General features: G+C 38.1%; 2 protein-coding genes across 2 annotated transcripts; one reads left to right on the top strand and one right to left on the bottom strand.

Annotated features, from left to right (window-relative positions):
- Nucleotides 1–825: 825 nt before the first annotated feature.
- LOC120440092 (slit homolog 3 protein) lies at nt 826–7,431 on the top strand. Its single transcript, XM_039611739.1, has 6 exons — nt 826–1,046; nt 4,141–4,573; nt 5,178–5,323; nt 5,612–5,780; nt 6,180–6,342; nt 6,583–7,431. Exons 2-6 carry the CDS (start codon nt 4,268–4,270, stop codon nt 6,888–6,890), a joined length of 1,092 nt encoding a protein of 363 aa, XP_039467673.1. The 5' UTR covers nt 826–1,046; nt 4,141–4,267; the 3' UTR covers nt 6,891–7,431.
- Nucleotides 7,432–13,696: 6,265 nt separating this feature from the next.
- LOC116321920 (immunoglobulin lambda-1 light chain-like) lies at nt 13,697–25,911 on the bottom strand. Its single transcript, XM_039611437.1, has 7 exons — nt 25,793–25,911; nt 25,403–25,703; nt 15,840–15,895; nt 15,008–15,355; nt 14,893–14,916; nt 14,690–14,796; nt 13,697–13,929 (listed from the first exon to the last, which is right to left on the bottom strand). The coding sequence occupies exons 1-7, from the start codon at nt 25,893–25,895 to the stop codon at nt 13,891–13,893; spliced, it is 978 nt and encodes a 325-aa protein (XP_039467371.1). The 5' UTR covers nt 25,896–25,911; the 3' UTR covers nt 13,697–13,890.
- Between the last annotated feature and the right edge of the window lie 24 nt (nt 25,912–25,935).

Below are 25,935 nucleotides of genomic sequence, written 5' to 3'. Positions count from 1 at the left end.
CTGCCATATCGCGCCATCGGCCCCTCTGGCCATCACCAGTAGGTGGTAGGGTAGGGTGAGGTGTCTTGCCCAAGGACGCAACGACCGAGACTGTCCGAGCCGGGGCTCGAACCAGCTACCTTCTGATTACAAGACGAACTGCCAGCTCTTGAGCCACGGTCGCCCTAAGTATTTAATGTAAAAAAAGTTTATAAGAATCATTTTATATATTTTTCCATAGCATTACATTTGAATTTAACAGTTCAATCTTTCAAATAACGGACAAATATTTATGAAATTATGATAGATTTGTGAATGTATTTTAACAATCTAAATATGCATATGTACAGACAAATATATTTAAAAAACAAGAAAATTATGTTTTATTACATTTACAGTGATTTTTTGTTATTCTACATTTGAAATGTGAAATCACAGTCTATTTATGTAAATTTAATGATATTCTAGAAAAACAGTACAAAATTGTAAAATACACAGTACAATACTTTTATATAACTTTTTTTTTTTTTTTTTTTTTTTTTTTTGTAGCTATAGAGGCTGGAGAAACAGCTGACTCTTTGTATAAAGTAATAAACAATAGCCTAAGTGAAATTTGGTAGGTGAATCTGCACTTCTGCTTACTTGTGTGCATTTTTACTTACTTAATAAAGTAACGCACAAAAATATACACAGAGACACACACGCGATATTCTCAAAGTGTTAAAGGTCTTTATCTAATATTTAAGTCGGTGAAAGGGACAGATGGAGCGATGCCAAGGAAACCAGAGGGAGGGTGGACAGAGAGAGAAACACGATGACAAACATCAGACGAGTTCAGTGAGCGAGAGGAAGCATTTTGCGATTGGAGAGGATTAGAGGATTATTAACGCAGCTGACTGCACTGGAAGGCTCCATCAGTATCATCGTCGTCGTCATCGTCCTGTCTTTGGTTCTCTCGCTCCTTTCATCCTCTGCCTGTTGTCTCAGCATCATCCATCAAAGCCGGAGGGCATGTAGACGTTGAGGAGCAAGCATGGATATATATTGGTTCTTCAGCAGCAGAAGGGGTGAGTCAGGTAGCCATCGTTAAAATAACTGATAAAAACAAACAAACAAAACACTTGTTAATCTTTAGCTTTATTGATTTTTTTTGTCTTAATTTGTTTTATTTTGGAGATTTTTTTATTTTTTATTTTTTTTTTACCTCAAATCTTAGAAAGCATTAGAAAACTACATGCTAATAAATAAAATAAAAATTGATACTGTAAAAAATAGCAGTGTCATTCATGGTCTGATTATGCAATTATATCTGGATGAGGCATGGAGACACGAGATAAAGACATATCCCTGTAGTCCTACAGCCTGTTGGGTAAAGCTGTCCTTTGGAGATTTAAAAAGAAAGAAAGAAAAAAGCCATGTTTATCATGTCGTATCTTTTCAGAACTTTCATTACGTTTTATTTTCCAAGCATCCAAATTCAGCTGTCATAAACTGTGCCTTCATTTGCAGCAGGCAGAATTGATATAATAAACTGTACAGTATACTGATGAGTACAGTGGAACAATTAACAGCTAATGATCCAAACATTTCTGTCAGGACAAGTAGGAACCCAAACAAACAAACAAAAAACTGATCAAACTTGTTGTAAGTTTTTGTGTGCAACTTCACATTTGCTTCTCTTTTTTAAATTTACTGTGTTACGGTTCTCGTTTTTGCTCGTCTCTAATCTTAAAGGTGCTTTATTAATATAGCGTACTACTTCCAGCAAAGCCATAATGTCTTTGGTACTGTTTGCATGTGTGCATGTCATTCTGTCTTTAATAAAACCTGTGGAAAGGGGTGTGGAGCGGGGTCATGTTAACAATACACGAAAATTCATCTTTCATCAACCAAGGTCATCAAGGTGAACTCAGTGATTTATTGGTTGGAAAATTGGCAAAAAGCCTTAGAAACTTTGATTCTTACAAGTTTGGTGTGAATTATCAACATATATAATATGTTATCGATATATAGTAAGTAGAGATGGACCGATCCGATATTACGTATCGGTATCGGTCCGATACTGACCTAAATTACTGGATCGGATATCGGTGAAAAATAAAAAATGTAATCCGATCCATTAAATATAAAAAAAAACACCTCACAAAACTTGCAACACCGCGTAACTGGGCTCATAACTGTAGCACGTTGCAGCAGTGTGCTCATGTGATAGAGCGGCTGTGTGTATTTGTAGCCTTGCTACCAAACCAGCATTTCATCTCTGAGGAAGTTATCCCAGAGAGAAGTAAAGCAAGTGTGTAAGTTCATCTCTGAATGTTTGTAAAGCATTCCCATGTTAAGCTTAACAACAGATATATGGAGCGACTGCGCCTCTCTCTCCCTCTCTCTCCCTCACCTTCCTGCCGCTACTTCAATCGTGAAACTGCTTAATGATCAGCTGATCGGCTTTTCTGTCGGGAGTCCGTCTCTCTTCTTTGTTTTTGGCCCACTTCGTGCCAGAAAGAGGAAACCAGCGGCTGAACAACAGCAGCACCTTTAACCTTGATAAGCTGTTGTTAGAATTTATTTAATATTACTTTCTACACCAGGATCCTTTTCTAAGTAGCTGACGGCTGGTAACTGTGCAGGGGCGGATCTAGCAAAATTTAGCCAGGGGGGCCGATAGGGCATGAACAGGGAAAAGGGGGCACAAAGACATACTTTTCTTATTCTCATTTAAAATGTCTAGCTTTTAATAAATAATTATCTGAATCTTACACCCAAAGTTTTAATCTGATGTAAAATGTATAGAAGTCCATTACTGCATATAGTAACTGTTAAGTCTAATATACCCTAGTAAGCTATAGTACTTTTTCCTTTGGGAAGGTACCGTCTGTGAATTCTGCAATTCTGTTGAAGAAAGATGTTGAATCTATTTCATTATTCTTGAAAAATAATTTGTTTCTGTGCATTTTTTTCACCCTGCATCAAATTAAAGTTGATTACATCGATTAAGCATCATGAGGTGGAGGGTGGGGGTGGTTCCCTTTTTTTTTTTTTGCTGGGAGTTTGCAACCCTATTAGTTAGGTTGCTTAATATTTCTGCTAAGTACTCTTTAAAATACCAGAATAGGGAGGATGGAGTAGGTTTAAGTTAGGTTTTAAGTTAGGTAAGGTTTATTAGATTGATCGGTGTTGCTGAACTATGAAATATTTTGGGTGCAGTGTATTTTTACACACAGGTATAACAGAATAGCTTTAGTGTTGTTGTTTATTTAAACTTGAGTATGAACTTATACAAAATGCAGCAAGATATTAAAAAAACAGTTTTATTGATTAAAAAACACACAATATCGGATTCATATCGGTATCGGCAGATATCCAAATTTATGATATCGGTATCGGTATCGGACATAAAAAAGTGGTATCGTGCCATCTCTAATAGTAAGTACTGTATAAAAATTTGATCATGTCACATTTGACCTTTAAACGTTCAAGGTCAACAGACTGATCCTAACGCCAAAGCGATAATAATGATAATATAGAGCTTTTAAAACTATGTTTCTTACTGCCATTATCTGTATTGACCACATACAGGCCTATAGGGATACACAGGGATTCTTAATATCACATTATGGTTTGCGTCCAAATGTCACATCACATTTAACCTCTGACCTCACTTTGACATGTCACATCTGCCTTTCTTCCAAGTTGACCCCAAAATGTGTCACATGTTTAAAGAAAGCATTATCAGGAGAAATGAGCTGCCTAGTTAGTTACAAATATACTGTAGTGTAATATTATATAATAAACTCAAGTTATTCATGTCCAGTTATTTACAAATCAGCACATATTATCTATTGATCCTACATAATGCTTATATATAAAATACAATACTCTTCCCTTAGAAGTAAATGCTGTCCAGACATTGAGCTACCTTGGTGGAGGTTTGTGCTTCTCCACAGCAGCCTGAGCCAATCACAGCATTAATAAGGGAGAGCTGGATCAGGGGGTCCGTTTCACGAAGCTCACAGATATCTGTAAGCTTTATCAGTTAAAGAAAAGGGTTTTAAATTCATTTCTGGATTAACAGCGAGCCAGTGAAGACCACACTATTATTAATACTGAGTATAGTATTATATTCTGATATAGAAAATATATTCTGTTTCTTTCTATTGCCAGTTACTTTGGCTGCTTTGACATGGACTGCAAGGTTTGGGAAAAAGAACAGCAGAATTAAACTCCCGCCCTTCAGTGAGCTTTCTGCTTCTTAAAATCTCCTGACCCTCCTTCAGCTGTCCTGGGAAATATGAGTCTTCTTTCCCCGACCCATCTCTTCTTCCTTCTTGCCATTTACTCCTCGCAGTCCCTTCTCCCATGTGTTGAGTGCTCAAAGTTGTGTCCACACAAGTGCATTTGTTATGAGCATGCTGACCTGGTGGACTGCCGCGACTGTGGGTTTGAGCACGTTCCCAGGGGCCTACCGCACGGCACGTGGCTGCTGGAGCTAGGAAGAAACAATCTGAGTGTGATAGGCACCCAAGCCTTCACAGGACTGTGGTCCTTGCGGGTGCTGGTGCTCACCAACAGCCAGATAGAGGAAATCCAACCACAGGTAAGAACAAAGTGGTGGAAAAACTATTTATGCATCTGAAAATGTTGCACAATTACAGTTGTAAAGATAATACGAAGACGTATTTTAGAGATTTAATATGTAACTAAAGCAAATTAACACAAGCATGAAAAACACTCCAAGGTTGGGTTGGCTTCTCTCCTGTTATTCTGGCTTCCTCCCACAGGCCAAAGACAAGTATGTTAGCTAAACTGGTGATCCCAAATTGGCATTAGGTGTGAATGTGAGTGTGGATGGTTGTCTGTGCCTAAGTGAAAGCTCTGAAACAGGCTGGTACTGGTCCAGGATGTACCCTGCCTCTTTGCCTGTGACTGACTATCTATCTGCTGCTCACAGATAGACAGAAAATAAATTGCAACTTTGAATTTGTTTTCTAGAAATCAACATATTAATTGGATAAAAAATAATACTTCACATTTAAAAAACACATTTACAGAAAATAACAGAAATGAGGAACAAGAAATGAGAGACATGGACTGCAAGCAAATGTGTTTACCACTGCATCACTGCCAGTTACTGATATCATATAAAAACTGGAGGAAAGTTGAAACAGCACAAGTATTTGATGCTTTTTGTCGTTGCGTAGGCATTTTTCTCGTTGTCCTTCCTGGAGAAACTGGATCTCAGTTGGAACAAATTAAAAACTCTCCCTGTGGACTTCTCATCCAGTCTGCCTGCTCTCAAAGAACTGCGACTGGAGCACAACAACTTGCATTATCTATCTGGATACAGGTACATGGCTATCTGTTGGTCCTCAGAGTGAAGTGAAACTCCATCTCACTTTTCCATCAGCTTCCATATTCCTGTTTATCGTCTGACTTAACAGGAATATGTTCTTCTTTTTGTATTAAATCACTTTAAAGTGATCCAAAAGACCAGGAGCTGTCTTATGAATGCCTGTCTTTTACATCCAGCGAACACAGTTACAGACAGCAGCATTTAGCACAGAGTTTCCCCCTGCCTGTCTCTCACAGTATCTTCTCACTGTCTCATGCTCTCGTTGTCTCTCTCTGCTGCCAGCCTGGAGTTTCTGGACAACATGGAGAAGCTGGACCTGAGTTATAACAAACTGGTGTCTGTTGGCCCGGGCGTGTTTAGAGGCCTCTCCCGGCTCAGACAACTCTATCTACATAACAACAAACTGACTGTGGTGCAACAAGGGAGCCTGGATATGTTGCCTGGACTGGAGGTGAACAGACTTTTTTTTTAAACTGGTAAATACAAGGGTACATGAAAGTTGTTTTGATTGTTCACTGTTGTAGAGTTACACTCTAGAAAGGATAATAATGTAAATGAATCTTTAAAAAAATGAATAGTCTTATTTCATCTGTACATAAGAAAGCTAGTGTTTTGGTACACTGAACAATGATGACTTTGAAATTTATCACTGATTATAAAACATAAAGTACTCTGATATAGGTACCTATTAATGTTTAAGTGCACTTTAATGTGCTGCTTTGGAAGAATTGTCTAATTATTGGAAAAAGAAGTGGCTCAAGAACAGATCCCTGTGGCACACCAGTTTTGATGACTTCACTATTCTGTATGTCTGCCTTTCTAATTAGTACCTGTTTGTCTGTCTTTCTAGGTACTCCAGCTGAGCAACAACAACATCTCTCAGATAGATACTGATGCCCTGGCACCTCTGTACAGCCTGGCTGTTCTTGATCTGGAGGGAAACAACCTGCATAACCTCAAATTTAAGACCTTCATCAGCCTTCATACAACAGCAACACACATACAGCTGTCAGGTCTACAGAAATACTTTAATTTTATTTCATACATTTTTCTTCATGTCAGAAACTGACGGAACAAACTGAAATATGTTAAAAACTTTTGGACTGATTATCATGCAATATAAAATAGATGATGTTGATCAACACCACCTTTTCTGCAATCAGGTTCTGACTCAACACTGACACACAATTTTAAGGTTTGCATTCTCTGTTTAATTGAACTCTATGTACCTGCCTTCCTTCTTTCCCTGCCAGGGAACCCTTGGAGCTGTGACTGTGAGCTGCATCGTGTTTTCAGTAAGATCCTACACGTCCGGCACCTCCATATTGATGACTACCGCAACGTGACATGCCAGGACCCTCCGCAGCTGATGGGGGCTTCGTTGGCCTGGGTGGACAGCCAACTCTGCGTGGCTGAGACTGCTACTGTACTCGTCATCACTGTCACTGTGCTTGTCACCGTGGTGGCTGCTGTGGTGATGGCGGAAAGGAACAGGAAGAGGAACCGAGGGAAGAACTGGGACACCGAGTCGCAGACCCAAACTCAGAGCCCTCCATCCTGAGGCAAAATTTGTGAGAGGATAAGCAGATGTTTCTGGCTCCTCTAGTTACAAAAATGCTTTTAGCACATACTTCCTGACTGCTGCCACAAATGGATAGTACTTGATTTCTTTTTCCTTCCAAAAAAGTGAAAAACAGAGTTGGAATTAAAATTGAAGAAGAGCTGGAGTATCTGTTCAAATTTAATATTGCAACTGTGATCTGCTGCTACCAGTGAACTGCTGTAAAAATGCGGTTCTTTCGATAAATTCTTAAGAACGACCATTGTCAGCAATGGGATTTTTCACAATAAAAGCCATACTTTGGTAAAGGCCAAAGGCCATTACATATAATGTGGAGTTCGAAGAGTAAAAAAATGTTTGACTTATATAAACAGTTGCCGAGGTTTCATTCACCTGTAGTCTCTTGAATTCACCACATCACTGTGAATCGCTCCCTGTGTGGATAAAGCTGAATCATCTGTTCACACATAATCTGACTTCTGTTGTGCTTTCTTTCTTTCCCTTTCACTCATCTTGTTTCCACCTATTTTATAATACCTACGCTAATTTGAGCTTTTCTTTAATCACATGGGATCACCACAGCAGGCAGCTGTGGTAGACGTTTAATTTAGCAGATCTTTACTTCCTTTCTTATGCAACACCCAAGGGAAGTCTGTTCACTCACAAAACACATCTTTACATGTGTGTAACTCGTAATGTAAAATAGAAAATTGCAAATAAATTATTTAATATTTAATAGAAAGCTTCTTGAATATGCTCTTTGTTCTTTGTAGTTTATCACCATAGAAGACCTAGGAATGTCTGAACCTATTGATTGACAGTCAGACGAAGAGTCAGTGGTAGAGACAGAGGGGGTCATGAGGACCATATGTCTCTGTACTCCACAGGGGATTACTGCAGGACTGATGGAGGGAAAGAGAACAGAGAAGGACAAAGTCCCACAGAGGTCAAAGATGTCAAGATGATTACTGCTGATCTGGAATACAGTTATTAACTCTGTGTGTGTGTGTGTGTGTGTGTGTGTGTGTGTGTGTGTGTGTGTGTGTGTGTGTGTGTGTGTGTGTTGGAGGTATTAAACAGGCAGAGAAAGAGAGCTGTCTGGCCTCCAGCAGTAGACTGCCATCCTTTCATCCATCTCTTCTTTAATTGTTGTGTTTTTCTGTCCTTTTGAAAAATCTTTTAGTAATGAAACTATTAGGACTAGTGTTGGGAACTTTGTCACAGTTTAATTGTTCCCAGCAAACAGGGTTGAAACCCCAACCTCACCTCTGATTAAAGCTGATCGTGGTACCGTGCCAAAAACAGAATAGTGGACAGATGGATGTCAGTCTTGTTTCCAAGCACAGTAGAGGTCGGGTCAGACCTGCGTCTTACAACTCGAGAAATGCAAATCAGATTATTCCAAAGAAGGATTAAAAGTGTTTACCTTTGTTTTTTCTCAAACAACAACAACTAATATGCGTAGAACTGATTGTGATCAGACGTCAGTCTGCTCCATGTACACAGACTAGTATTACTGGAGCCTGTTTTAGGCAAAGAAATAAAACTGTGAAGCTATTTATGATTTTATATTTCTAAATTCTACATCATGTGATTATGCTCGCTCTGTCTGAGATGTCAGCATCATAAACTCAGGAATGCTGCTGCTCCTATGTGCGGTTAGTTAGTTTAACAAGATAAGAAGTGGGCCGAACACTGGTTGAGACATCAATGAGATATCTGCTCATTCTTTCTGTTGAGAAACAGTAAAATGTTTTACATTTTGTTTATTCTCATTACCAAATAGATAATAGAAACAAACAAATTCTCTGTGATATTCAAAATATATGTCAAACTGACACTGTGATAATGTCCCTAATGTCATTTCATCTGACATTTTAGTAATATTTTTCAACCAGGACTAGATATTGAAATGTTTGCTAGGGTATAGCTTTTATTTCAAAATGAGAAATTTGGGTTTAATAAGCAGCTAGCACCACAGTTTGGAAGGGTCTACTGATCCAGCACTGAGCTTATTGTTAGCCTCTGTGACTGTACAGCTCTCTACAAATATTCAGTGGACTTAGACTGATAATAATTGATAATAGTTATTAATAATATCGAGCAAGCTAAAGTGGAACAAGACCATGTTGGAGTTAGCAGAACATACATTTCTCCAGTTTAGGTACATGCTAACTGCTCACACTTCAAACCAAGCCAATGTTTAGCTGCCAAGTGGGCGACAGCAATTTATGCATTCATCATGTTATGAATTCTGTCGATGTTATGCCCAGTGTCTGTTTTTATGAGAAAAATCACATGTGTGTGTTTTCTTTTTAACATTTAAAAATTCCCATTTAGGCTTTCTGAATTATTCCTAACTGAACCGAGCCCAGGTATGTTTACTCTGTTTATACTTTGAAACACTCAGATCATAACAAATGCACTACAGTATTTTCCAAATTCTAAAGGAAAGAACAGCTTTTTCACCCCACTAGATATAATTTTTCTAAATTTGAATTCTTTTGAATAAGTAATGGAAGTTCTGCAAGAGCTGTATAATGTCTGGTATATGGTGCTTTGTTTAGCTGTGTGGAGGGTTTTCGACAGTGCAGTGAATGGGGCACTACTTATAAAGTTAAGTTTCTCTTTATACAGCCATGGTTATGGACCAAACTGTCTGCTTACATACACATTATTCCAGATATCTCCTCACCATCTAACCCCTGATAACAATGAAAAACACTGGTGACTGATGGAGTCATGGACTCATGTTGTTTTTCCTATGCATTAATGCCACCGCTGATCAAGTCAAACTCCATGAGTGTTATGTTAAAAACTGAATAAATAAAGAGTGAATATGCAGTTATTAGCCCATTCACTGTAGACCTGTAAAATCTAGAGCAATGAACTGATGAACCGACGTCATACAGTCAACCTCTCTTTGACTTTTAGGTAACAGGTTTTAAAGCTGGAACAATAGGGATTAGAGTGAGATTCACTCCACATCTGACTGACAGAAAGGACGAAGCAGAGTGAGTTTTGGGAGCTAATAATGACGTTTTATCTGCTGGATGAGAGCTGCATTTAAAATGACATTCTAGGTGAATAGGGTGTTCCTAATGTTCACTTCAATTCAATTTTATTTATACAGCACAAAAATCACAAGAAAAGTGTCTCAAGGTGCTTTATACTGTAAGGTAGACCCTACAATAATACATAGAATATTGTAGGGTCTGCCTACATTATTGGACTGAATGAAACAAAATCAATACTTAGAGATGGTTATGAGATACAAAAAAACGACAGGTGGAGGTGGCAGAGCTGAAGATGCTAACATTTTGTTTGGGACTGACTAGAATAGACAAGATTAGTCAAGTCAGTTTTATTTATATAGCACATTTTAAAAACAACAGAAGTTGAATCAAAGTGCTTTAAAGGCACACTTGTTTGCAATCCAGGTGAAGAACTGAGCTAAAACAGGAGGGAAGTGTCTTTCTTTGTTAAGAGTTGATCAGTTTGGAACTCTCTGTGGGAGGGAGTGGAATTAGGCATTGCTTTACACATAGAGTTGCAGTCGTCCAGCAAAGGCATGGATAGCTGTTTCCAGGTCCCTAAAATGTTGTGATTGGTCTGATTTTGTTAAATTTCTGCTTCCATTGTATTTTTTATGGAAACACAATGAATACACTTTTGTGCTCTTGCAGCATTTTTCTATTTGCTGGTGTTTTCCTAGGGTGCAGTGTGTTTAACAGTTCATATGATATATGAGGCTTAGTTATTTCCAGCTGTGCTCCAGCCTCCTAGAAGCACATGTAAGTGCATGGGTAGATTCATTCAGTCAAGTGATACTAGCAGAATTCATCTTGTGGGTTTTTAATGTAAACTATGTTGTTGAGGATAACAGACTAATATGTATTAAAGAAAGTGACAAGATGCTCAGTGTCAGTGTAAGAGGCCTGATTCAGACAAGCCTCGTACAGACACGAACTCCAAATCAATCGTCTTCTCTGGCATGCTGCTGGCAAGTGAGGGTGTGTCCATGATGGGACCGAAGTATAGCTCGTGCCCTTCTGGGTCACAGTAGGAACAAGCTGACCGGCTCTGCAGCCTGGAGCATCACTCTGTCTCTGTTAGCCATCACTCTGCGGCTCTGCTGGATCGTCCTGGATTAATCGTGGCAGTCGTGTCTGCATTTATTCTAGTGTAATTTTCTGGAGCTTGATAGCTTTTCTTCTTTAAGAAACATTTTAATATTTAAGATTCACTTTGTTCCTTCATCCCCAAATGTGCCAATAAAATCAATCATGCTCATTTTAACTCACTAAAATATTCGAAAACTATTTGTGCTGATTTTTGTTTTATGTGTTAAACTTACCGTCTATAGTAGCCTTTAAGCTCTTTATGTTGTGGCATGGTTTGCCCAGCAGATGGAGACACTGATATAGTGTACATGCATCCTATGCATGGCTGCATGCATTCTTTAATTAAAAGACCAGCAGGCCTGGGTGTGTTACTCTCAGGAACACTAGCACTCTCTGATTAAGGTAAAAATATTTATAATTTATTCATGTACAGCTTGTTTCATTTCCCATCAGTCACAGCTGAAAGATGAACACAGCACTGAAGTCCCAAAAGTCAGAGTTGTTCCTACACTAAGCCCATCAACACTTGCTTTGTTTCATATGGCTGAAAAAATAAACAGTTTACAAGCATTTAATAAGCTGTAGACAAACACATATATGAACATGGATCTCCTCAAACCCTTTTAAATTTACTGCAATCACATAACTTGTGTTTTATTGAAACCCAAATGTAGTTTCATACTTTTTTATTTCAGTGTTTAATCTTATTAAATCTCTTGTACCCTCTAATAATGCTGACATTCCACATTTTGATCTCGTAACTCTGGTTTAAATAATAAAACTGTTTCTTCAGTATCTTATCATTCAGGCTAATTACCATTTTTCTGTAATATCTCACCATTTTAAATACATTCATGTCATGTTATACACAAAAGCAAGATGTCTCTGCGGGACAAGTTCTAAGAGGTTAAAACCCAGTAAGGCTGTAAAACTTTTATAAAACAACAGGTTTTCATGTTTAACATCTTTGTTTAATTGTGACTAAGTCTGACGGGTGTCTGCTGTTACACCTGTGGACTGAATCAAAAACATATTTTAATCAGGTTTAGTTAAACAACTGAACTATTATGAATCTATAAACACTCGCTCAAAACTCTAAATGTAGTAAGTTGAAGGGTAACATGTTCATAAAATGATACTCCAGTGTTGAACTGTGATAAATTTTCTAATTTTACTATCACATCTGCTAATCTTTTTTCAGATAAAACACATACACAGTAATAATGATTTTATTACAAAGCACTTTGGTGGCCAGTAAGAGTAAAAATAGCACAAAGTGAATACCATCCCAGTGTCATACTTAAACTACAATCATATTTAAACTGGAAAAGCACCTCAGAGTGTGAATTCTTAAAGGACATTTTAATGTATTATTTTAATGTAATCCAATAGCCACCTCCTGTTGTAGGCATCTACAGTCAGTGTGTCTGAGTTCAGTCTTTCTCACGCAGTCTAAAAACGTGAGCAATTATCAGGCGATAGAGGCGGATCCCAGTTTTAACGGTAAATATACTTTAACAAAGTTAGATCTGATCTTACTTTCAGATAGAGACAGCTCTTATATAAAGGGTGTGATGTGTGTGTGAAATACTCCTTCATCTGATAATGCAGACTAACAAAAGAAAGTGGATGGACAGATGTTAGCTTTATGTACTGAGGGGAAGTCAAGCCCAAAGAAACTATTTATTATATTATAGTTTTATTATAATCATTGTAGTTTATTGTTACCTTCTTGTTATGTAACAACATGCTGTTATGAGCATTAAAGGATTAAGGTCACTACTCTTAACTTCTGAATCAGAACATTCAGCTTTAGGAGATCAAAACTCTGTTGTGACATAAACATCCTCTGATTAGCAAAAAGTAAATGAGCACTTTATTGTGCTTGATAGTGCTGATGAACTTGTGTGACCTCAAACTCTAAATAAAAGGCTGCAGTTATCCGTATGCACACAGAACAGCTGCTGTCTCCCAGCGTAGCTTCAGTTGACACAGTTAGTGTGCTTTGTGCAGCGCTGCAGAGTGGGGAGCTGGTGCACAGGTGCATGTTAATGCTTGTGAAGGTTGCGGTGAAGCGGAAGTCTGCACCTCTGAAGCTTCTCAGCAATCCGCTCGCTCGTCTCACTCTGTGACCACATCCTGTGCTCTGCTGTTGCTCTCAACGCCTCCGTAAGCTGTCATGACCTGGTTTGTTCCTCACAAAACAACAGCTTCAATCTCCTTCTCTAGAGAGAGGAGAGTATTGATTTCCTGTTCCTACGAGCTGTGGTTGACTCACATTTTACACATGTACTTCAATATGTATAGCCTTCCACCCACTGTGAAAAAAAACACAGCTTCATTCGCTGAGAATGGAAAAAGTGATCTGAATCTTGAACAGGTTTTAGAGACGTGTTTGTTTTGCTCAGAGGAACGTGTCACAGTAAAAATGGCCCAATGTTTTTGAGTTGGAGTTCATAGAAAATGGAAAATACAAGGGTTGAGTTCTCAGAAACCCAACAGATAACAGGCTGCTAAAAATAGCTCCCTGCTAGCCATGCAGTGTAGTGAAGGCTCAGATATTCCTGCCATCATAAATGAATAATACCTGAAACTGCACCTGACAGCTGTGAAAATAAGTATACTGTTTGTTGTATTGTTTGGCAGAACTGCCTCAGAGTCATATATGAAAGAAACAAACAGTTGTGTGTTTAAGGAGTACTTTTATTAAGAAGCAAACTGAGCACAAAGCACTTAAACAAACTAACAGAATAACAACTAATGACAGCACAGGATGTCCACTTATTTATGTACTAAATTCAAGAAAGTCAAATGGAAAGCAAAGCTTTAGGATACTGTGAATGTTTGTTTGTTTTCACAGAAAGCAGCTCAGTTGATCAGCTCAGCTCTCCTTTCTTCGGTTTTCTTGAAAACCCCTGTGAAGACAGAAAACACGTTTTCAGTTTACAGAGTCGCTCTTTAAACAAAGGTTTAAACGTAAAGCCTCATGTCTTCAGTGAGTCTTCACTAAATAAACTGACTATAGAGGAGGCAAGCTTCACCTTCCTACTAATTTTTAATTATGAATGAAGCACAAAGAAATTCAGAAATGACGTGGATGTAAAGCAGTTTTTTTTGGATACACTAAATGATAACTATAAGAAAAATCATTTTCAGAGCTTCTGTGGTAATAATGAATGTCAGAGTTTTTAAATGTATATTGCTGAGATTACTTAGAAAATATTATTATACTAATTTTAAAAGTGATTGATTGAGATATTTAATGAAAAATACTGCTGGGGATGACTGAAATATGTACATCGAGAATCTATAAATCTATACACTTCAGACAACAACAACAACAAAACCCCTACCTTGTTATTTTAAATGATACCTTTATATTCATTAGTTTGTAGCATTAGCTTTTAAAATGTTTTCAATAGGTTTTAATTGTTGAGTGAAAGTTATTAAGAAAAAAGACATATTCAAGAAAAACAGACTAACTGAGCCGTGTTTTCCTTAGCTGCCAATTTTTACGGCAGTCTAACAAATCAATCCTGCATTACATTTAGATTCTGTTTCAGGAAGGTTCCTTTGGAGGATGAAGCACGTGGTGCTGTTAAATTTTTGTTTTGTATTGAGATATAACGACCACTTCTCTTGGCACAAACAGGAGCTGGATCGTTTTGGACCAACCTGAAACTTCCACACCAGGATCATCACAAAGAGTCCGTAGATGCTGCTCTTGATGATCAAAACCAGATATGACAGTTTGGCATTGTGGGTGGTCTTCAGATACTTGTCTGCACAAAATTGTAAGATTTGTATTATTTTCCCAGCTCAGTATAGAGCAGGCACACTGAGTTATTCATTTTAATAATATTATTAATAATATTTACTTCTTATTGCTGCAGCTCCTGGATCTAAGAAAAAGAAAAACGATTTCTTTCAGTGAAATCAAGTCAAACTATTTCAGATGATTATGACACATTTAAGGATTATAAATGAACATACTTCGAATGCCTGTGACCCAGCCTACATAAGGAACAATCTGTTCCCCATCAAAGAAGTTGACGGTGCAGGTGAAATTCTTGCCTGGCTTGAACCACTGTGAAAATAAGACTCTCAGCCTGCTTGTGATGCGGTAGTGTGTACCATTCCAGTGGGCAGAGTGATCGGTGGCGACGCCATCTTTGACGTCCACCCCATCAATCTGCCAGGACACATTCACATGGTCCGGATAGAAATCAGAGGCCACACACAGCAAGGTCTTCTTGTTTTTCTTGTGTTTGTCATTTTGACACTCCTTTGTTGAAGGTTTGAACACCTTCACTTTTGGTGGTTCAATGTTTCTATCTGGTGCTGTGGGACAAAGAGAATTAACTCAGTAGAATCCAAACAGTCTCATTATATTAACTTCCCATTTTGAATACCCAACGATAAAAAAAGTAACACTTGTAAAAAAAACCCTGCTTCATCATTTTCTTTTGGATAGATACTGGCCTCATGTCTGCAGGGTACAGTGGCTAGAGGCAGTAAAATGAAATAAATAATGATGTAAGGTGTTAACATTAAGCTTCTGATGCTACCGATAGCCACATCTCTTTTTTCCCCCAATATGCTGCTTTTGCGGCATATATATATTAGATATAGAAGACATTTGAAATAAATTTCATGGCACATTGTTTCAAATCCACAGCAACGCATTTAAAACTTTGTGATTCTGTCTACACCCAAGTATGAAAAATGACATTCAAACTTTGCTTTTTTTACAGCCCTAAACTTACATTAGAACTTCTCAGAGTTTCTCGCAGTGGAAAAAAAAAACATGTATAAGGTTTCTTACCCAAAACTGTCAGTTTGGTGCCAGTACCAAAGTAAGCAGGGTTGTAGTTTGTCACACTGATATGCAGCGTAGTAAAAATTGTTCATCCTATCAACAGCTGGAAATTATCTTTTTTTCTCATTACGAAAAATTCACATTTCTCCAAATTTACCCTTCATAACAAAACCTAATTAGACAGATTTTAGATTTTAGACAAAGTCAGGAACCTCAAACGATGTTACAGTAACTCAACTTACTTACAATTAAGTTTTAATTTATGGACTATTACATGATGAAATACATTTGTGCCTGTTAGAATTTTCTATTTTTGCATCTTACCTAAAACTGTGAGTTTAGTTCCCCTCCCAAAGTGAGCCTCGGACTGGGAATAGTCGCTCACAGAGCTGATCAGAACTGCGTATAGCCACAGATAATCTGGGCATAGAGCCAATTCTTTTATAGCTGCGGCACTTTGCTGAAGACTAATCAGCACTGACACAAGACTAACTTTGTGCTTTAATAGCTTTCACTTTTTAAAAACAGCTTGATGTATATGTTTATGGCTGATGAATAAAACCACATAACAAGTAAATTACAAATATCACACATTATTTGTCTCATATTAAGACGCGTAGTTTGATCCGTCGCTGCAGATTATCTTACCTAAGACGGTCAGTTTAGTTCCAGCTCCGAAATAAGCCTCGCTGAATGAACACAGAGCTCTCAGACTGTTACAAAAACCTCTTCCTTGTCTCTCGGAGCTCCTCTTTGCAATTTATGAAGCTTTGTCATGGTTTCAGACATTTAGCTTTTCACAGAGATCGACAGTAGTCGACAGCTACAGTCTGCTAAGGATTGCCCTTGAAACCACGGCAGCAGCAGGACACATTTATATATAAATATAGATATATATATAATTTAAGTTTATTTTTATGGCTATTATTGAATCACTCATTACCTGAAGGTGTCATTCAGGCTTTTGGGTATTTTGAAATCAGATGAATAAAACCACCATTAGATTATAATCTAATTTATATTCTAATTCTTTCACTGTATTTCTTAACTAAAACAGTCGACCTGGTGCCTCCATTGAAAAAAGCCTCAAAAAACCCCCCAACAGCACAGTAAACTGAACTTTACTCCAATCACCTTAAACATGCCAGATTTGCTTTCTTTTTGTACACACAGGCTAATATCCAAACACTTTCCAACATCTACACATTTACAATGCTTGCAAAGGGGCGAGCGGACGTTTTACTCACCGAGAACGGTCAATTTTGTGCCTGCACCAAAATAGGCTTCATAAGTAGCACAGTGGACCAGCTTGATATCAAATAGCACTGAGCTGAACCAGTAATATAAAGGACCACATTTTGTAGGTCACTGCTTCAGCCATAGTCTAAACATTGCAAACGTGTTTTTTTTCTCGATAAAGAGAAGTTGTGAGGGCCCCAACTTACCCAGAACAGTTAGTCTAGTTCCACTTCCAAAGTAGGCTTCAGCTCCAGCGTCACATTGAATGCATCCTTTGCGAAAAAGTAACCAAACTGCCCAGAAGTGGCACTTGAAACAAGACTAACTTCCCACTAAACACTTGGAATTTTAGCAAAGGACATGTTAATCCCACCAACTGAGTTTTTAGTTTAAAAAAAAAGATGAGTGAAATAAACTCATAAGCTGCACTGTGTTTAAAATGTTATTGAATTCTTAACAAATTTCCTCATTAATGATATTTCTGTGCAGTTCCAGAGCAGGGCTACCTGCTCTTTTTAAAATATTGCTCATTTTATGCTTGTCAGATGTCAAAAGTAATCTGCAGAGCTCCTCGCTGTGCATTTTAAACGCAGAAGGTTTTTGTACGGCGGCTCTATTGGTTTGTATCACCGTGCCCCCCCTGTCCCCACAGTGAAAAAGCACTAGACAAAAACCTGACTTCACTTCGCTGCTGTCTTTCCTCCCCCCACCCAGCATCTCCATATCTCAGCCTCCATCTTTCTCTGTTGGTGGATGAGAGCAGCTGTGCAGGCTGCCTGGAGGCCTGAGGTGAGCATGAATGCTGCTATTTCTGTGACTGCTAAGAAAAGAAGCACAAAGAAAACAAAGCCCGTGTTTCTATATACAGTAGCTGCACGGTGACGTCTTCTCTGGTCACACCTCTTTATTCCCGCCCAGTCAGCATAACACTGGAGGAAATCAGCAGTTCCACATCATCATTTTGATAATGTTTCCCAAATTACAGTGATTACACCTATGGTTTGACACCCCTACAAGGCTTTTAGATGCACATAAAGGAAACCAAGTATATGATCAAACTTATCAGATATGAAGGAAAACCCTTTCAAAGTCAATCAAGTCACATTTTGTTTGCTTTCTTTTCAGATTGTTGATGGTGACAGAATTACACACACCGATGTGGAGGCTCAAATTATTCACTTTATAGTTTTCTAACCACAACTAAACTTTTAGATGGAAAATAATATAAAACATATTAATACTGATCTTTTATTTCTAAAAGTGCCAGAATCCAGTTTAATTGGTTCACGCCTGATTGATTTTGGTGCTTTTTCTCATTTATGTCTGTAAATGAGAAAAAAAATAGGTCTTATGTGATTTTGTAATAAAAAAAAATATAGACATAAACGTGACATGAGAAATAAAGTTGTGGGACAACTGATAAAACATTTGTTAGTCCTTTCTTAAAGAATTTGAACAGTGATGCAGTTGGACCTCAGATCAGGCTTAAGCACAAAATTAAATCAGTCTGGTATAACTTTAGACTTAAATATAATCTGAGATTGGCCCGGCTCATTGAAGGGTCATCATCAGCATGATTTTTCAGACATATGTAACACCAACTTGAGCCAGCAGAGGTCAGGCTGTGATCAACTTGTTCTTAAACAAAACAACTTTGTGATCAGACAGCAAACACTTAAAGAATAAGAGAAAAAGAAACACTGAATAGCAAAATGCAAGATATGTGCATGCTGAGAAGCTACATTGTACGGGACACTGCTCCCTCTGTTATAGCACCTGTGTACTTATCTAAGTGATCAGCTTTGTGGTACCGCAGACACATCAGCAAACTGAAACAGACACATTTCTATGACTTCATGGATCAGTGACTGCTCCTCTGCTGCTGATCAAATTTTGTCTGAGCTAAATTTTTCTAGAAAAAGCTCCAAGGTTTAAAGCACTATGTGTGTAAAACCACAGAACATGGACCAAGCTGCTTGTACTTTTGGATTACCCCACCCATGTCAGCGTGCGGCAACTAGAATACCTGCTCAAATCCTGCAATCCTCATTTCCAATATGTGCACAGCTTGGTGTGTTAAACTAGAAATTATACTAACCCTTTGATCTGATGGCCAACAAGCCCTTTTGTTATATTTTTTAATTTATTGTACTCAGTTAAAGTGTACCAGCTGTATTAATAAGAGGCTATATTAATAATGTGGATAATAATGTCTGCTAATGCGTTTGGTTAAGACAGCGCCATTAGCACATCCCTGTGTCTGTCTCAAACGAGCGCTGAAGAGGAGTGAACAAACACAGATTAATGTTCTTTTTAAACAGACACTTCAAATGCAAATATTCTTTATCAGCAAACACAAACGGTTTCTGTGCAGTCTGTCTGCTAGCTAATGTGTGCTCGATCTATTTCTCAGGGAAACAAAAACATCCTTCCTCAGTATGACACTGAGGAACGAATGAGCGATGAGAAAAAAAATAGGGATAAGGATCAGAGATTATTTTCACACTTTAGTAACTTTTGAAAAATTGAAAGTGTAAATTTCAGTGGTTTTAATCACATACTGGTTTATTCTCTTTTGTGCTGATGTTTACAGTCATTCACTATGTTGGACTGGAGCAGAGCAGGCTGAGGTTACCTTCGGGGCAGCTAACATCAATTTAAATGCTGATTCCATTCACTCACTAAATAAGGCCTTTGCACTTGTCAACGGGTGGAGGGTTAGGCATGATAGCTCAGTATGTCTGAATCCAAGAAGCAGTTTGGTATCAGCAGAGAAAGCGGGCTGATCTCTGCCTCTGTGCAAAGAAAAATCTACCACAGAAGAATTATTTGTGACTGAGGTTTTGCCCACTTGCTAATTTCCACTTTAACCCATGATTGTCGTAATGTACACAATTGCACTTATAGTATAAAGTACTTATTTTATCATAGCATACACAAGCAAGAAGATCATTTCAAAACTGGATATTTATTGTGAGGTGCAACAGGTACAATTTATATATAAGGACATCATCTACCAGGGTTTCAGTGATATTTCATATGGAGTGCGGGAGAGAGAAAGACCATGCAGCGTTTAAAGCTCAGAAGTACTGAAATTACTTTGAGTTTGATCCTGTAAAAACTGACAAAAACATTAGTGTCGGCTGTACACTCTGCGTGGGAAGAAAAAAAAAAGAAACTTCAAATCTGAGCACGCTGCCACATGCGTGTGAATGTGAAATTCACAAAGACACCCCCGGATCCCCCCACTGACATGAGTGCTGCTGCACCGGGCAAACCTCCACCGGCCCCACTCCTGCTAAACAGGTGACAATAGATTTAAGAGTGATACGACTTGGATAGGAGTGACAGGTGCTGCTGAGTCTTTATTTATTTCTAATGTGTTTTACTATGCTGGAATATGCAGCTTCTTCCAGTAAGAGAATGATGCAATGTGCATAAAGTTAAAAGATTAAAACTAATAAACAAGTTTTAAAAAGAGACTTTTTCATTTGATTTGACGATGAATTATGCAGAGAAAATAGAATTGAGCTGGAAGTTCTATCGTTTTATTAAGTATTCAGGTTGTGTATCATGTTTTAAAAAAGTAACTAAGTAATAAAGTAATTAATTATTTTTGAAAATAAGTAATTAGTTAAGTAACATACTTTCTTGGAGAAGTAATTAGTAACTAATTATTTTTTAAAGTAACTTGCTCAGCACTGGTCACCAGTCTTTGTTAGGCCTCCCTCCTGTTACTTTGTCTTTGTGCTGCTGTTACGTATTTTTTAATTAATTAATTAATTTTTTACTTTTTTGCTTGATTTTTTACTTTCAATCAGTTTCATCTTTGTGCAGCGCCTTTTATGACTTTTTATATGATTGAATGAGTTATGATTTGACTACCTGCACATCTGCCTGTGATTTTTGCTTGTGACTATTTCAGGTTATATTTAGTGCTGTAAATATACCAGGATTTTAAGGCATTTTTGTACAAACATAATATGCACAAAAATGCCCTTATTTAATGTATAATGCTTGATTCATTTCACAGTGTAACAAAATATATAAACAAAACTTTTCACAATAATACTTTAGAGAAGAAAAATAGTAAAATGATTGAAAAATGCTGTAAAAAAAGTAAAGAAAAAGATTTTTGAATAACAATTTTCTACAAATTACATAAATAAATAAACAAAATTTCAGTCTTATAACAAACAGTATGCTGAAATAATCTATGTACGTTAATGAGGACAGAAAAATTATAAATAAACTGATAATGAACTGAACGGAAATCTGAATCATGTTACCTACTTGAGAAATGAAATTATAATAAATTCAAGAGCGTTATTTTCCATTCTTTTCTTAAGAAATTAAGAAAATTAAGAAAAATACTACCATTACATTTCTAAATTACACTTTTAAACAAATAATATACAAATATAATCAAATCTAATATTTCATTTAAAGACGATTTCTTAAAGTCAAGCCAAAGCTGAAGAAGACGACATAAACATTCATGTTATGAACATTACATACGTTCATTTAGTAAAGTAAAAACAGGAGCTTTGATAAAAACAAGACTAGAAAAAAACATCTGCGGTGAGACTGACAGTGAGGTGCTTGTCAGTCGTTGATCTGCTGTGATGTTGAGGTTGTTGATGAGCCACAGAGTGAGTCTGTGCTACTGTGGCAGTCTTGAGGCGCAGTAATACACAGCTGAATCTCCAGGCTCCACTCGCTTTATGTGCAGACTAGAATTACGCACCTCAGGACGTGACATGAAGAACTTTGTTTCATTAAATGGAGCTTCAGTGGTTTGAATACCTTTATTAATAGAATACGTTAGCAGCTGCATTTGCCTAAAGTCTGCGTGTTTGTACCAAAACATGTATAAATATTCGTCATTGTCCTGTTCACATTGCAGCGTCACAGATTTCTCTCCTTCACGGCTGAGGGTATAAGGTGGCTGATATATTTTCACACTGCAGCAGAATCCTGGACAATGAAGAAGACAAAAAAGTTAATTAAAAGGTTTGGTGTAGAGATCAAGTCAAGTAAAACAAACAAACAAACAACATTGTTCTTACTGGAGAACAGAAGAAGTGCTAGAGAGAAGAGCTTCATGTTCATTAGGGTTCATTCAAAAGGAATGTGCATGTGCTTGAATGTTTCCAGAGTTTTCTACGAGTGCTCCACCCACAGTCACTGAGAACAGCTACAGCCCTGCCCATGGCGGCGTGGCCTCTGTGGGGAGGCTGCTGACTGCTAATTCAAGTTAATCATTATAAAAGGCTAATTAATTAGCAGAAAACCTTCAGTTCAAGTTCAAATTAATTCCACCTGAAGGTGCTTTATACTGCAAGATAATAAGCACTAAGCCAGAATGCTGACTGTAATGGATTGGCCAGAACAGTTTCTGGATATGAACCCTGCTGAGCTGCTGTGGGAGCTGTTTGACATACTGATGGTAGGGAGGACGCTCCGGGAACGCCATCTTGAAGGAGAAGTTTGTGGTTAAATGTCATCAGATTCCATTAAAACATCATCTGTAATGCAGGAGCTGCCAGACTGTAACTGCTGCAAAAGGTGGTTTTTGATGAGGGCAAAGTTTGAAGAACACGTTCATTCATTCATTCCTTTTGAGCAGTATTATATAAATATATTTAATCTTTGTGAGGTAGAGTAACACCATTGCTTTTTGAAAAATTCACTGAAGGAAACATTAAAATTTTTTTTGATTAATTGTCCAAAGTGCATTGTTGTTGTGCCATCACGGTCATCTCACAGCTAGAACAATTTGGAGATGAATGTGCTGGTCCTCTGCAGGCGCTGATATAAGCGCACTCTGTCTACTCAAAGACTTCAGTGCCCCCTCAGTCGCTGCCCTATGGCCCTAGTTAGATATGCAGTTAGTGGATTGAAGAATGTTCTTTTCTTTTTCAACCAAATTTCTTTTCTTTCCAATGTTTTAAGAAGATAACTTTTATAACCTTTCACTTTTCAGCCATTTTCAATGTAATGTGGACATCAAGCAAAGTTTGTTTTTGGTGGCTAGGTTTCATTGCAGCACATTCTTCAAGATCGTCTGCTACGATACTGTAGTGACTGACCCGACACACTGTATCACTTTGAGTAGTGTTTATTGCAAATCGCACAAAATACTTTGTTGACAGGTTCGGCAGCCACTTCAGCTTTTCAGATGGTCTCCAACACTTCCCCAGGTCTCTAGAGCAGGGGTGAGGAACTCCAGGCCTCGAGGGCCGGTGTCCTGCAGGTTTTAGATGTGTCCTTGATCAAACACAGCTGATTTAAATGGCTAAATTACCTCCTCAGCATGTCTTGAGGTTCTCCAGAGGCCTGGTAATGAACTAATCATTTGATTCAGGTGTGTTGACCCAGGGTGAGATCTAAAACCTGCAGGACACCGGCCCTCGAGGCCTGGAGTTGCCCACCCTTGCTCTAAAGGGAGAAACCTCGCTAGTGAAATCCCTGACACCTGTCCCTCCAGCCTGCTTGGCACTGCCCCCTTGAGCTCACTGCCCTACTGCTCCCCTGCAGCTGAGCCAGAGACGACACCTCTGCCACAAATACATTTTTGTCCAAATGTCTTTCTCTCCCCCAAGTGATTTATGATATTTTATTTCTTCAAATATGAAAAGAAAAACAGTAGGAGATGTCTTTCCTTTGTTGCCTTTGCTTTATTATTATTTCTGGGACTGTCATTGTAGGGTCTAATTTACAATATAAAGCGCCTTGAGATGACTGTTGTTGTGATTTGGAACTGTATAAATAAATTTGAACTGAATTATTACCTTTACATGCATTTATCTCAATTCTATTATTGCAATTAATTGGAAAGTGGGGTCTTTTATTTCTTTAAATTGACCTGATTCTGTCACGATTACTAGGTAGGACTGAAGTGCAAGTGGATTATTTACATATGTACAGTGGGGGAAGGGAGGTCCAGAGATTCTGTGGGCAGGCCGAGGCCTGGAGAACAGACATGCTTACACTCACTCAGCTCGTGAAAGAAACAAACTCGGTCCAAAAGATCCACGCTGTGCCTCACTCACACTCTCACTCATCCAAAAGGGTTCCAGGAAAGGCAGGCTGTGGTCCAGGGAGGTCTGTACAGGGGGAGACGGAGAAACAGCGATTAGCCAGAGAACCATAAGCACAAGGAAGAATACAACAGAGAGCTGGGCTACATTAACTGAGAAGAGTACAGTGATCCAGCGAAGCCTTAAATGATATCAGGGCAATCAGCCAGGATGAGCAGGTGAGTAGATAAAGGATGGGAGATTCAGGGAGGCACAGGTATCCAGACGCAGCCCTGGGAAGAAGGTGAGTACCACAACCAGAGCAGATTCTCTGTGCTGGTTTGTGTCTGACCTCCTGCTCTCATGTGCTTTGTACACGTCAACATGGCAGCTCTAAAAACTAGACTTGGGTGATGAGAGATGTCGATCTCTACAAAGCTGTTGCAGAAATACGCTGTCTCCTGCTAATTTTGCTATCATCCCGCTGAAGGGAACACACAGCATAGCTGCACCCTGCACATTCCCATGGCTATGCTAACCTATTTTTTGAGTGTCCAGACCTTCAGGGAATTCAGCTACTTAAACCAAACACTGTAAGTGCTTTAATTTAAAGTAAAATGTATCGTGTCTTAGGCCATTCCCGAAAATGACCATGAATGGCCGAATTTTTCAAAGCAAGCTAGAATATTTGTATAAAATATAAAGGTGAAAGAAAGAAAGAAAGAAAGAAAGAAAGAAAGAAAGAAAGAAAGAAAGAAAGAAAGGAAGAAAGCTCTCGATTGTTGTTACATTCCTGCATCTCATCATCCACAGTTACAGAAACAATCCTGACATGAAAAAAAGTCAGGATTCAGGAGAAGTGATAAAGTAATGAAATAATGATCACTACTAAAATAAGTTTATGTAGGTAAAGAAGCTCAAAAAAAATTTCAAAAAAGAAATTAACTTGACTGGTATGAGTTCGATCCTTACCAAGCATACAATTGCTTCATCATGTTCATTCATGTTTATGAATATATATATATTTATATATTTGAGTGCATTAACTTTCCTGAGTCTTTGCCATGGCAGAAACATTCTGTGCAAAATGAAGTGCAGGTGATTCATATAAAGTAACATGCATAAATGTATTTCTCAGTATGTGTGTTAAAAATGACAGATAAATAAACATAAAAACAGTTATTAACCACAATTATAACTTCAGATATTTGACCTAATTATTTGACTGTTCAGAAGGGAGAATCTTGAACTTGACAAGAAGACTATGGAAGATGGTTTTAGTAAGTCTGTGTCACTGAACCACATCACTGTGTACTGGCAGCGCAGAAATACACAGCTGAGTCTGACAGTTTGACACTGGGGAGGATCAGAGCTCCTTTCACTCTGGTCTCCCTCAAAATCTCGGTGTGATTCTGAAACGCCGGCTCATAGTCGGGTTTATTTGTGTCATAGCCATATCCAATTAAGCTCATCGCTCCATAATCCCTTTGCTGGTACCAGAGCATCACGTATAAACTGTCATCATCGTGGCTGCATTTGATTTCTACTCTTTGGCCTACGTTGACTATCCAGGGCTGAGGTTCCTGGAATGTCACACAGTTGGCTTGATCTGCAGAGAAAGAGATTTAAAATGTGGTTAATACTAGTTAACAAAAACAAGTAAAAAAATTCTGAAGGTTGTTGTTGAAGAAAAATTACATGGAAATAAGAGCAGAAAAAAAAGTTTGATTCCAGCTGAACACATCTTCCACATCTTCGAGTATGAGACTGACTGCTTAACTTCTCTGCTCTGTGAAGACATGCTTCCTCTGACGTAAGAGCTGAAGAAAAGAAGACGACAC

Source organism: Oreochromis aureus, linkage group 4 (genome assembly GCF_013358895.1).
Source record: "Oreochromis aureus strain Israel breed Guangdong linkage group 4, ZZ_aureus, whole genome shotgun sequence".
NCBI classification, from domain to species: Eukaryota; Metazoa; Chordata; class Actinopteri; order Cichliformes; family Cichlidae; genus Oreochromis; species Oreochromis aureus.
Note: the sequence above shows the minus strand (reverse complement) of the source record. Positions and strands in the feature narration are given on the sequence as shown.